The 12,171-nt window shown below is 45.1% G+C and overlaps 1 protein-coding gene across 10 annotated transcripts in view; it reads left to right on the top strand.

The window, feature by feature from the left end:
• Positions 1–12,171, top strand: part of DEPDC5 (DEP domain containing 5, GATOR1 subcomplex subunit) — a 127,164-nt gene that overhangs the window by 103,098 nt on the left and 11,895 nt on the right. For 9 of the 10 annotated variants that reach the window (XM_060612608.3, XM_060612614.3, XM_060612615.3 and 6 more), the window contains 4 exons: positions 3,771–3,848; positions 4,356–4,488; positions 6,571–6,679; positions 7,912–8,136. In XM_060612608.3, coding sequence (XP_060468591.1) covers positions 3,771–3,848; positions 4,356–4,488; positions 6,571–6,679; positions 7,912–8,136 — 545 coding nt within the window. Of the gene's footprint in view, positions 1–3,770; positions 3,849–4,355; positions 4,489–6,570; positions 6,680–7,911; positions 8,137–8,952; positions 9,080–12,171 lie in introns of all 10 variants that reach the window. The other variant, XR_009604170.2, reaches the window with a different exon arrangement.

Genomic DNA, 12,171 nt, shown 5'->3' with positions numbered 1-12,171 from the left:
GGCCTTGCCAGCACCTGTTTGATAGGGCTAATGATCTGTGTCCTGCCTTCCTTCCAGAATAGCTAAAAGGTGCCCACAGAGACACAGAAAAGTATCAGGCATGTGCAGGAGGAGGCTTTGGGAAGGGGGCCCGGACAGAGTCTATCCTGTTCTCTGTGGCATCTGGCATACTGCCTGGCACATGATTGCAGGCAGTCAGTATCTGCCACTTAAGGAAATGAACGAACAGCAAATGAGTTGCTGGTTGTGCCCAAACATGGCTGTTCTTTCCTACTCCTGAGTATCCAGAGGAAAAAGAAGCTACTTGGACCTTGTTTACTTGAGAAAGAGCTCCAGCTTTTAATGCCATTTGTCAAATCTGAAAAACTTCTTTTTTAATTCCTTCCCAGCTGTGTTAGCTTATAATATTCTGCCCAATCTGGTCTTGTTGCCTCACTGTCCTACTGACTGAGCTGTCCTTAGCTGAATGTTCTCAGATTTGACTTTGGCTTGTCTTCATTTGAGAGCACAAGGCCCCCTGTGACACCTTGCCTGCCTGGCCCTTGCCAGCAGTCACTCAGTTTCCTTTCTGTCACTCAGTCTGTGTCAGTTTTACCTGCATCTAGTGCACTGCACCTCGCTTACTCTGGGGATGATGATCACTTCAGAGGCAGCAGGCAGCCTGGACTTCTGTAGTCTCTTTTGTCCCCCCAGGCCTGCATTCCCATCAAGTCCAGCTGATTTTTCAGCTCTGGATGTGGAGGAGATTGGAGGGGCTGCCTGGTGCACAGGGAGGGAGTGCATTTCTCTGCTTCCTCATTGAGCAGCAGGTTTTGTTCTGCTTTTGGAAGAGAAGGGGAACTGGGGATGCTTAGGCTGGAGGTGAGAAGGCCAAAAATGACACGAATCAGGACCAATGACGAAAATTACAAAGAACAGGTCCCATTTCATGATAAAGAACTGACTAGTGGTTGATACTGCTTCAGGGAAATGGACTGCATAGAGGAGCTACATTCTCTGCTGTTGAAGACATTCACACAGACAGGATAGCCTCTTGTCCAGGCTGTTGTAGTGGGAACTCAGGCAGGCATTAGAAGGAAGTTCACTTCCGGGCAGGGAGAGGAGAGGGGAGTGGTCTTCACAGTTTTTGTTTTGTTGTTTAAATTTTTATTTATTTATTTTTATTTTTTATTTTTTAAAATTTACATCCCAATTAGTTAGCATATAGTGCAACAATGATTTCAGGAGTAGATTTCTTAGTGCCCCTTACCCATTTAGTCCATCCCCCCTCCCACAACCCCTCCAGTAACCCTCAGTTTGTTCTCCATATTTATGAGTCTCTTCTGTTTTGTCCCCCCCCCCGTTTTTATATTATTTTTGTTTCCCTTCCCTTATGTTCATCTGTTTTGTCTCTTAAAGTCCTCATATGAGTGAAGTCATATGATTTTTCTCTTTCTCTAATTTCACTTAGCATAATAGCCTCCAGTTCCATCCACGTAGTTGCACATGGCAAGATTTCATTCTTTTTGATTGCCAACTAATACTCCATTGTATATATATACCACATCTTCTTTATCCATTCATCCATCGATGGACATTTGGTCTCTTTCCATACTTTGGCTATTGTTGATAGTGCTGCTATAAACATGGGGGTGCATGTGTCCCTTCGAAACAGCACCCCTGTATCCCGTGGATAAATGCCTAGTAGTGCAATTGCTGGGTCATAGGGTAGTTCTATTTTTAATCTTTTGAGGAACCTCCATACTGTTTTCCAGAGTGGCTGCACCAGCTTGCATTCCCACCAACAATGCAAAAGAGATCCTCTTTCTCTGCATCCTCGCCAACATCTGTTGTTGCCTGAGTTGTTAATGTTAGCCATTTTGACAGGTGTAAGGTGGTATCTCGTGGTTTTGATTTGTATTTCCCTGATGATGAGTGATGTTGAGCATTTTTTCATGTGTCGGTTGGCCATCTGGATGTCTTCTTTGGAGAAGTGTCTATTCATGTCTTTTGCCCATTTCTTCACTGGGTTATTTGTTTTTTGGGTTTTGAGTTTGATAAGTTCTTTATAGATTTTGGGTACTAACCCTTTATCTGATATGTCATTTGCAAATATCTTCTCCCATTCTGTCAGTTGCCTTTTAGTTTTGCTGATTGTTTTCTTCGCTGTGCAGAAGCTTTTTATTTTGATGAGGTCCCAAGTTTTTATTTCTTTTTTGAGAGAGAGAGAGCAAGTGGGCCAGGGGCAGAGAGAGAGCAGGACAGAGGATCTGAAGTGGACTCTGTGCTGGCATCACAGAACCTGATGCAGGGCTTGAACTCATGAACTGTGAGATCTTGACCTGGGCCGAAGTCAGATGCTTAACTGACTGAGCCACCCAGGTGTCCCTTCACAGGCTTTTTTTAACTTGAGATCCTGAAATGTTCCACTGAGTCCTGGACCCTCCAAATAGGAGAAGGCTGAGGCTGAGGAAAGAGAGAAGTTTTATGGACTTGAGCTTCTGGAACAAGCCCCAGATTTAGTATAGTACGTGGCATGAATGTCCCACACCCAGTGAATTGGGCTCAGCTGCTGAGTATTAAGCATGTTTAAAGGTACCATCAGCCCAGGGGAGTCTGGGTGGCTCAGTTGGTTAAGCATCCGAGTCTTGATTTCAGCTCAGGTCATGATCTCATGGTTCGTGAGTTTGAGCCCCACGTCAGGCTCTGTGCTGACAATGCGGAGCCTGCTTGGGATTCTCTGTCTCCCTCTCTCTCTGCCCCTCCCTCACTCTCTCTCAAAAATAAATAAATAGACATTTTAAAAAATAATAAATAGGGGCGCCTGGGTGGCTCAGTCGGTTGAGCGTCTGACTTCGGCTCAGGTCGTGATCTCACGGTCCGTGAGTTCGAGCCCCGCGTCAGGGTCTGTGCTGACAGCTCAGAGCCTGGATCCTGCTTCAGATTCTGTGTCTCCCTCTCTCTCTCTGACCCTCCCCCGTTCATGCTCTGTCTCTCTCTGTCTCAAAAATAAATAAACATTAAAAAAAATAATAAAAAATAAATAAAAAATAAAGGTACCATCAGCCCATTGAGGAAGAACTCAGGCAATAGGTGGTAGAAAGATACGGGCCCTGGAAGCAGTCAGACCTGGATTCAAACCTGGACCCTGATACCTCTCAGCTCTTTGACCTTCATCTGCTCCTTTAATCTGAGTTTCAAAAGGTTGTTGTTATTATATTCAGTAATGTTTACCTTTTAGGGTTTTGTGGGTATCAGCCCTAGACATGCTATTTTACATGCATTAGCCTCACAACAACACTGAAATCTAGGAATAGTATCATTCCCCTCTTCAGATGAGGAAACTTAGGCCAAGAAAAGTTAGAGCCCCTCCAGCTGGTAAGTGAAGATACTGGGCTTCTGTCCCCATGCTCTTACCTCATTACCTGGCACTCTCTGGTGAGGTTAAATGATGGGGAGGGCCTTGGGGGCAAAATCAGAACAGTCCACGGAGATCTCTTGGAAGTGCCTGAGGCATTATTAAAAGGGGAGGTGCTTATTAAGGGAAGCAAGTCTGAACACAAAACCACTTTGATTTTTTTTTTTTATCTTAATGTGTACGCTTTGAAAGCAGGAACCCCTCTGAGATATCCCTAAGGATGTAGCTGTCTAGCATTTGCTTGAACACCATCAGTATCAATGTCATCTTTGGCCTCTAGCTCTGTAAGAAGTAGAGGGAGTAGTTCCTAAGGTTCATGCTTATGACCGTGAATGTGCCTTTTTGCTTTGCTGACTGGACACTCTGTTTACAGCTCTCAGCAGTTGGCAGCAAGCTCCTTAACCTCATCCTCCACCCTGACGGAGATCCTAGAAGCCATGAAGCACCCCTCGTAAGTGGCTCATCATGTGTGTGAGTGCAAGGGCGGGAGGATCCCACAGGCCTGAGCCATGGTGATGCACAGGCAGTGTGATTTGGTGGATTCATACCTGGTTGTATTGCTCACCAGCTGCGAGACCTTGCACAGGTTACTTGACCTCTCTCAGCCTCTGTTATCTTGTTTGTAAAATGGGATACTAGTGGCTAAGTCACAGGTTTGATATAAGGACTAAATGAAATAATTATGTAAGTTACCTACTATAATGCCTGACAAATATAGGTAATGCTCTGAATGTCAGATCCTTCTTCCTTCCTCTTTTCCTTTTCCCCCTATAACACCTTTTGTTCTGTCTTGCGGATTTCTGTGGGTTTAGGAATAGTGTAGAGAAATTGTGCTGCACAGGTCCTTCCTTCAGATATTCAATGCTTTAGTGGGAGTCCCTTCTTTTTCATGTTCTCTTTCTGCTTGTTGCCCTTGTGCATACATACCCTGCTTCCTGCCTGCCACGTTGGAATTCAGGACAGGAGTCCAGCTGCTCTCGGAACAGAAGGGCCTCTCGCCATGCTGCTTCATCAGTGCGGAGGTGGTGCACTGGCTGGTGAACAATGTGGAGGGTGTCCAGACGCAGGCAATGGCCATCGACATCATGCAGGTGAGAGAGTGTGGGCAGGACCCACAGAACTGTCTGCTCAGACCCCCATGAAATCAGAGCTGGTCTCTGAAGCAGCTGCCCTTTTCAGTAATGTGATCTGTAGGTTGGGGTGAAGCTCTGTTTTTAGTAAGTGTGAGGCCTGTCTGGAATCAATGAACCCACAGGTTTTGATTTGAAAGACACTATACCTTGACTTAAAGATCTGTCAGAATTTATCATGAGCTGAAATGTTCTGGATGGAGTCTGCACTTTTGAACCTTGGAGGAATCTCTGTAAAAGATTCCCAGGAAATGCCTTCCCTCTGACCTTGAGCCCCTATTTCCCCCCTGGTCAACTCCTGCTCATTCAGGATCCAAGGCTCTGCCTCATGGACCTTCTGGTGCCCTGTATTTACTCTGTCATAGCACTTAGCACAACAGAAGGAAAATTCTATCTCATTTCATTTGTCTCCCACCTTGACCAGACTTCTTGAGGGCAGAGCTACCTCTTCTTGTCCATTTGCATATCATCATGCTGTTTGGCACATGGTGTAGGCATGTAGCAAACACTTGCTGAATTTAATGACATTGTTTAAGCTCGAGAGGAAAAAAATAGGAAAGGTCAAGTTGGCTGATGTGGTTCACACCATTCTGTCCACACAGAGCACCCCACTAGAAATAACTACCATGCTGACCAGCTGGCTTGTCATCACTGAAATGTAAAATCAGTAACTGACTTAAATATGTATGCAGTCTCTGGCTCTGTGCTGACAGCTCAGAGCCTGGAGCCTACTTTGGATTCTGTGTCTCCCTCTCTCTGCCCCTGCCCTGCTCACACTTGCGTGCGCTCTCTCTCTCTCTCTCTCTCTCTCTCTCTGTCTCCCTCAAAAATAAAAAAATAAACATTAAAAAAAATTAAAAAAAATAAGCATGCAATCCTCAGTTGTCTCTTTGGGCGTCGTAATAGGCAGTTTTGCATGGCCTGTGCCTTATTACATATACTCCTGTCTCTCTAAGAATTGAATTTTCTTATTTGCACATTGGAATGTTTCTACAGCAGTTAGAAGGAATGAGCTGGAGGGACACATGTCAACATGGATAAATGTCTGAAGCATGATGTTGAGTGAAAATCCAATATACAAAATAACAATAGTATTATGTCCTTTATTTAACATTTAAAATCTCATGAAAATACCTCATATTCTTTATCAATACATGTCTATATAATAAAATTATTAAAACCTGCATGAGAATAACATTATACTACATTACACTAATGCAACATTACACTAACCACTTATTTGGTGGTTTGGTGAGAGAGGAGGAGGAATGGGACATATTAGAGTCCATAGTTAAGTTTATTTTTGAGAGAGAGAGAGGAAGAGTGGGGGGAGGGGGAGCAGAGAGAGAGGAAGAGAGAGAATCCCAAACAGGATCCATGCTGTCAGCACAGGTTCCACGCAGGGCTCAAACTCATGAACTGTGAGATCATGACCTGAGCCAAAACAAAGAGTCTGGTGCTCAACTGACTGAGCCACCCCTCTCCCCCTTTCTTTTTTTATAAAAATATCTGAAGTCAGGGCACCTGGGTGGCTCAATCAGTTGAGTGTTTGACTCTTGATTTCAGCTCAGGTCATGATCCCAGATTTGTGGGATCATGCCTGAGGTCAGACTCCATGCTGATTGTAGAGCTTGCTTAAGATTCTCTCTCTCCCTCTTCCCCACTTCCCCACTCTCTGTCTCTTTCATTCTAAAATAAATAAAATGAACAAAAAAAAAAAGAAAGAAAGAAAGAAAAGATCTGAAGTCAATATAAGCAAAATGTTCACTTTGTTCGAGTTGTGTGGTGGTGTACCTGGATCTTCTTTATATTTTTCGTATGTTTGAAATAATTGATGGTATTATAATATGTATTTGCATTGTGTAATATAATTCACGTCAGGAACAACATTTATCATAGAGCAATCATCATGGCTGATGAGGGGTGATGGGTAGGGTCTCCTCGATGTTTTGTCACTCCCTTGACTCCAGCGTATAAATGAGGGCTATACCTCTAAGATGTCCCTCCACAGGAATTTTAGAGTTTCAATGTCTCTCCTTCTAGAAAATGCTGGAAGAGCAGCTCATCACACACGCATCTGGTGAAGTCTGGCGGACCTTCATCTACGGCTTCTATTTCTACAAGATAGTCATGGACAAAGAACCTGACCGAGGTCAGAGATGAGGCGAATGCTGTTGCCCAAAGGGGCAAGTGTTTTTCCTGTTGGCTTGCTCTTTAAAGTGATGGTGCTTCTTGAATTCCTTGTGTGACTTTGTATTCTAAGAAGACAGATCTGTCAGCTTCCTGAGCATTTGTACTTAATTTAAGCATAATCGGAGTGACAAGTATTTCTTAAAGCTATACTATGTTCTTCGTCACAGCAGTGTGGATGGAAGATAAACCTAAAAGAGGCCAAGGGATCTGATGTGAGGAAATCCCCACGGGCCATTTTTTGGTTACCCCTTTTAATTACAGTGCCCCTCTCCACCCATCCAGTACAGGTGGTTCTGAGTATAACATGCCAGGCTCTAATCAGTAACTTACAGCACTTTTTACTTGTTAGACTCCATTTCTTACCCCAGAAAGACTATTAAATCCTAGCATGCTTTCTAAGATACAATTTAAGTCTTTTTTTTTTTTTTTTTTTTCCTTTTAATGAGAAAACAATTCCCAAGAGGGGGACCAATTCCAGCAAGGTCAGAGCTGGAGACACTCGCTTGTCCAGTCCAGCCATTGCCCACCAGGACCTTGGCTGGAAGTGACCCCCTCCTGCAGACAAATGGCTTCTCAGCCTCTGGGTTTCAGGAATCATACATGCATCAGATGAAGCAGCTAGTGCCCTCTCTCTATGCTCTCTTATCCAAGAACGTGTCAGAAGTGGATCTGTGCAGGTGTTTTTCTGGTAGCCACTGATATGTCTGCTGCCACCTCTTCCCTTATGTTCCCAGTTTGGCCAATAGATACCTCTTTTACCTTCAAGTAGAAAAAAACCTGGTTACTATTACCTGCTCTGAAAGTAGAGGTCTGAAACTGAGGATATAACATATTTTTTTAACTGAAGTAAAATTCATGTAACATAAAATTAACCATTTTCAAGTGAACACTGGCATTTAGTACATTCCCAGTGTTGTGCAACCACCACCACCTCTGTCTAGGTCCAGATCGTTTCCAAGGAAACCTTGTGCATGTTAACAGTCACTGCCAAACTTCTCTTCCCCACTGCCCCTGGCCACCACCAATCTGCCTTCAGTCTCTAAGGATTGGCCTATTCTGGACATTTCATTTAAGTAGTATCGTGTAATATGTGACCTCTTGTGTATGGCTACTTTTACTTGGCATAGTGTTTTCAAGGTTCAGCCTTGCATCAAGAAAATAAGCACTTTCTCTCCCCTTTGCTTTTCCCAGTGGCCATGCAGCAGCCCACTACCTGGCACACGACAGCAGTGGATGACTTCGCCAGCTTCCAGCGCAAGTGGTTTGAGGTGGCCTTTGTAGCTGAAGAACTCTTGCACTCCGAGATTCCTGCTTTCCTCTTGCCCTGGCTGCCCAGCCGGCCAGCCTCCTATGCAAGCAGACACAGCTCTTTCAGCCGAAGCTTTGGGGGGCGGAGCCAGGCAGCTGCACTTTTAGGTAGATGCTCGACCCAGATGGGACCTGGGGATGTGCTGGTGGGTGGCTGAGGGAGAGTGGCAGCCAGCCAAGGGAACAATGCTGTGTGGACCAGGATTAGAGCCACTGCAGCTGTCATACTGGTACTCTGTTCGTCCGCATGGTGGGCTCCTGCACTAGCTCCCACTGGCTGCATGGGTCAAGCTCATTGTCTCAACCAATAAACAGTGTTAGACAGTTCTTAAATCAGGGCACAGTGCTAACCCTGCACAAATAGGAGAGAATAGACAATGTGGCCATTTTTCCTAAGAAGCATCCAGAATACAGGGGATATGAGCTGGTGCTCGCTTCTGGTTTAGTACCCGCCACAGGCCTTCCTAGGATCTTAGTGTCCTAGGATCTCTGAAGAAGAAGGAACCTTGAAGTTTATCCATTCTAAACACTCAGGCTGAGTGCAAATCTGCCCTCTGCCCTTCCTCCCCAAATGTACTTACCACATTGAGGAATGTAAACTAGGAGTCTTCCTGCCTTTCTTTGGTCCCTGCAGCTCCAAGATAGGGACAAAACACCCACTTATTGAATGGTGGTGGCCTCTGGTAGGAAATGGGACCCCTGTTCTCAAGGACTGGACTGACGGGTTGGCATAATGTGTGCTCTAGGCAGGGTGTCATGAGGTTTGTCTCAATAGCAGGTTAGAGAGAGAGATCCTAAAAGGCCTCTAGAAGGAAGAAAGGAAGGAAATGTAACTTAGACTAGACTGCAGTGAAATAGCACCTTCTACTTAGTTTGCCTGGCGGTGCCCAGCTGCTAGAATGGAAATGTTAATAGGTATTACAGTTTCCAGATCCTCAGATTCACTTGGATCCAGACAGCTTTGACCTCACCTTATAGCCTCACCCCAGCACTGTGAGAACTGGGGCATGGAGAAGACAAAACTGAAGAGAGTGGCTCCTCTGTCCCCCAGGTAGTCACGCCTTCCCCTCTGCCTTGTTTTGCATTTCTAATTCTCCACCTTCTTGAAATCTTTTGGAAACAAAGAGGCCACATACTCCCTACCTGCTAGTTACCAGTAGCACCCCACCCTCAAGTGTGACAGAATATCTCCTGACATTGCCCAACGTCCCTGCTTACTCCTTGGTCTGAGTTACTGCTCCTGGAAAATGCTTAGGAACTTTTCCCTTTGCGTCATCACCCTGGTTCTGGAGGCTATCTTGACAGTTTCTGTATGAACATCCTCATTTCCAGAGTCTCCTCCAGCAGGCTGGTAGAACTCTCTCTTGCCCACCATAGTCCCAGGCTCAAGATGAGATTCAAATCATTTCAGTTTAGCTTTGGTTAAAAGATACTTTTAACCAGTTTACTTCAGAAAATTGCACATAAAGAGGAGCAGCATATGGAAAAATAAGTCATCTGTCCAAAACATAGGGAGAGTAAGGGAGAAGAGAGGATTTATGTCTTTGGCAGGTAGTTTATTAAGCAGGCATTCTTCACTGGTGTCTGCACATGGGCATTAGGGGGTCAGCATTGATTCTGAAACTAGACAGTCTCACATGCATGCATATTTTCTTGAAGATATCCCTTTATTAGCTTTCCAGTGGCTCCCATGATTGTTACAGGGGAATTTCACTCATCTGCTTCTTTTCCCATCACCCCTCCAACAGGAAGTGAGTTTCTTGTCCTTTTAAACCTGACACAGCATTATTACTGCTAATTCTATCTGGTAACACCCCTCAGACCTTTGTGTTAAAATATGAGATACTTTTCCCCATCTTTTTTTTTCAGATTAGAATATAGACTTCTGCTGTGTCATTTACCTAAGTGAGAAAGATGAGTTGTTTTTGAATTGGACTGTCTTCAGTGTTGGGGTTTTTCCTCAGGAAAAAAATTAACATGATTTATAGGGGGAAAAGGGCCTATGTATCATTTATGACCTGCTCCCTTTTTTGTTTGTTTTGACATGTTCCTCTTTAAACATTTCTGATTCTTAACTGGAAAGCTGTCTTTCTCAGCAGAAAGCTGTTTTAATATGCCTGATGGTGCTGCACAGTCCTATCTGCCCTGGCCTGTGGTGACTCCCACTCCCCCACTCATGTCACCCTGTGTCACTGAGCTATGAAGCCATAGGGGCATCTGAGACTCTGGAAGAAGCAGCACCAAGTCCCTTAAGCCCACGCAGATACCTTTTACTTCTCAGCTTTTTCTTGATAACCCCACTAGGTCTCAGGGTCAGAAGAGGCTGCTGAGCATCTTGGTCCAAACCCTGACGTGTGAATATTTTCCATCCCACTCCTAATAAGTGGGGAGCCAGCTGCTCCCTGAAAACTCTCAACAGGACACTCACTCTTGTGACTACTCTTCCTGTTATTGGGCAGCTCCGGTTGTTAACGTTGATCTCCAGTGTCCTACCTGAGACTGCACTCTTTCCTCCAGTGGCACTGATCCTCTGCCCAGGTCATTGCTAGCCCCCTCGCTGTGACCCTGGTAAAGGATGCTCAGTCTGCTCCTTCTCTGGGTTTGTACTTATTTACTGGGACTCACTATATCTCACTGTCCCAAGGTGAATAAGTCTGTTCTTATGGAAGTAAGGAGTGATTCAGAAAAGGCGCTGAAAGCTGCAACTTGGCTGGGGCTTACACCCTTACCAACATCGCCTGCTGGCCGCATCCATACTGTCAGATATCACTCCTGAAGTATGAAGCCAGTGGTATCTTGAGCCTATAACTGTTTACTTGGCTGAACAATATACTTCCTTGGGGTTCCTCACACCAGCCTGTTCTGAACTGAATATGCCAGATGGGAGAAAAGAGATGTGCGAGATCACTGCTGGTGTTTGTCGAGTGCCCTTTCTTTTGTGACCTGGACTTTTCACACGGGGGAGGAATATACTGTCAAAGACCAGAGAACAAAGCTTTCCTCCCTTGATTGAGGCTATTAAGTGAAAGGCTACTGTGGTTGGGCTATGAATCAGGAACACAAGGCAGAGATAAAAATTAGTTTTGATGAGACTTTTAGCATTGGAGTTGCCATGTTCTTTAGCCTGAAGTGTCACAGATGGCTAAGCAGTATCCATGGGAGTCATTGACAGGCCTCAGATTGAGCACTGGTGAGCTTGTAGCCTAAATGGGGAGGAGGGAAGAACACGAGAGCTGCAAGTGAGGTGGCTAAAGGAGAAAGCAGGAGGTAATCTGTGACCCCTTGGCAGCCATGTTTTACTTGATCCTCACCCCTACTCTGTGAAGCAGCTGGGCGGGCACCATCTCAGTTTGCAAACGAGGAACTAAACCAGGGAATTGAAGAATGTTCTCGGGCACACGGCTAAATGGCAGAGCTCAGATTTTCCAACTCGACATCAAGAACATTTCCCATTTTACATGTTCTGGTTTTGAGAGAATGATAAGCTGTATACCCATTCACCATCCTAAGCCATGGCTCCACTGCCTCCCAACAGAAGTTCATGAAAATTGCTGACTCAAGAGCTGTTTTGTCCTTGTCAGTGATAAAAGCCACTCAGGGCTTCTACCTGCCAAATGCAGAACTAAGCTGACAGCTTCAGATAAAGAGATACCATTGGATTCACGGGGGCGGGGGCGAAAGGAGCTGATAATGGTTTGTAGAAACCCTAGGTCTAGCACTGCCCAGTCAGGCAGAGCAGAGCCCTGATCTTTTCATTACTTCTGAGCCTGTTTAGTGCTATTAGTCTGGTCAGGAGCTTGATTGATCCATCTCTAAAACACCCCTATCTTGGGTTTGAGTATGATTTCTGAGCAGGAGTTCCAGACAGGATGAGCTAGTCTGAAACCGACCTGGGATCTGAAAGCAACACAGTCAATGGAACAGGGTGTTGAGCTTCATTATGAGGTTTCATTTCTTGAGAACATATTGTAGAACTATTGCCTTCCTGGGTTGAAACCAGAAAATCAAGACTTCCTCCTCACTGTGGTCTGTGCTGTCTGTCCCATTGTGTCCTTCTGTGGGTCACTGGAATAAGAAGATCTGGAGTTCAGCCTGAAGCTGAAGCTCTGACTCTGGTCTTGGGCAAGGCATTTCCCTTCCATG

Source organism: Panthera onca, chromosome D3 (assembly GCF_046562875.1).
Source record: "Panthera onca isolate mPanOnc1 chromosome D3, mPanOnc1 haplotype 2, whole genome shotgun sequence".
Taxonomy (NCBI): Eukaryota; Metazoa; Chordata; class Mammalia; order Carnivora; family Felidae; genus Panthera; species Panthera onca.
Note: the sequence above shows the minus strand (reverse complement) of the source record. Positions and strands in the feature narration are given on the sequence as shown.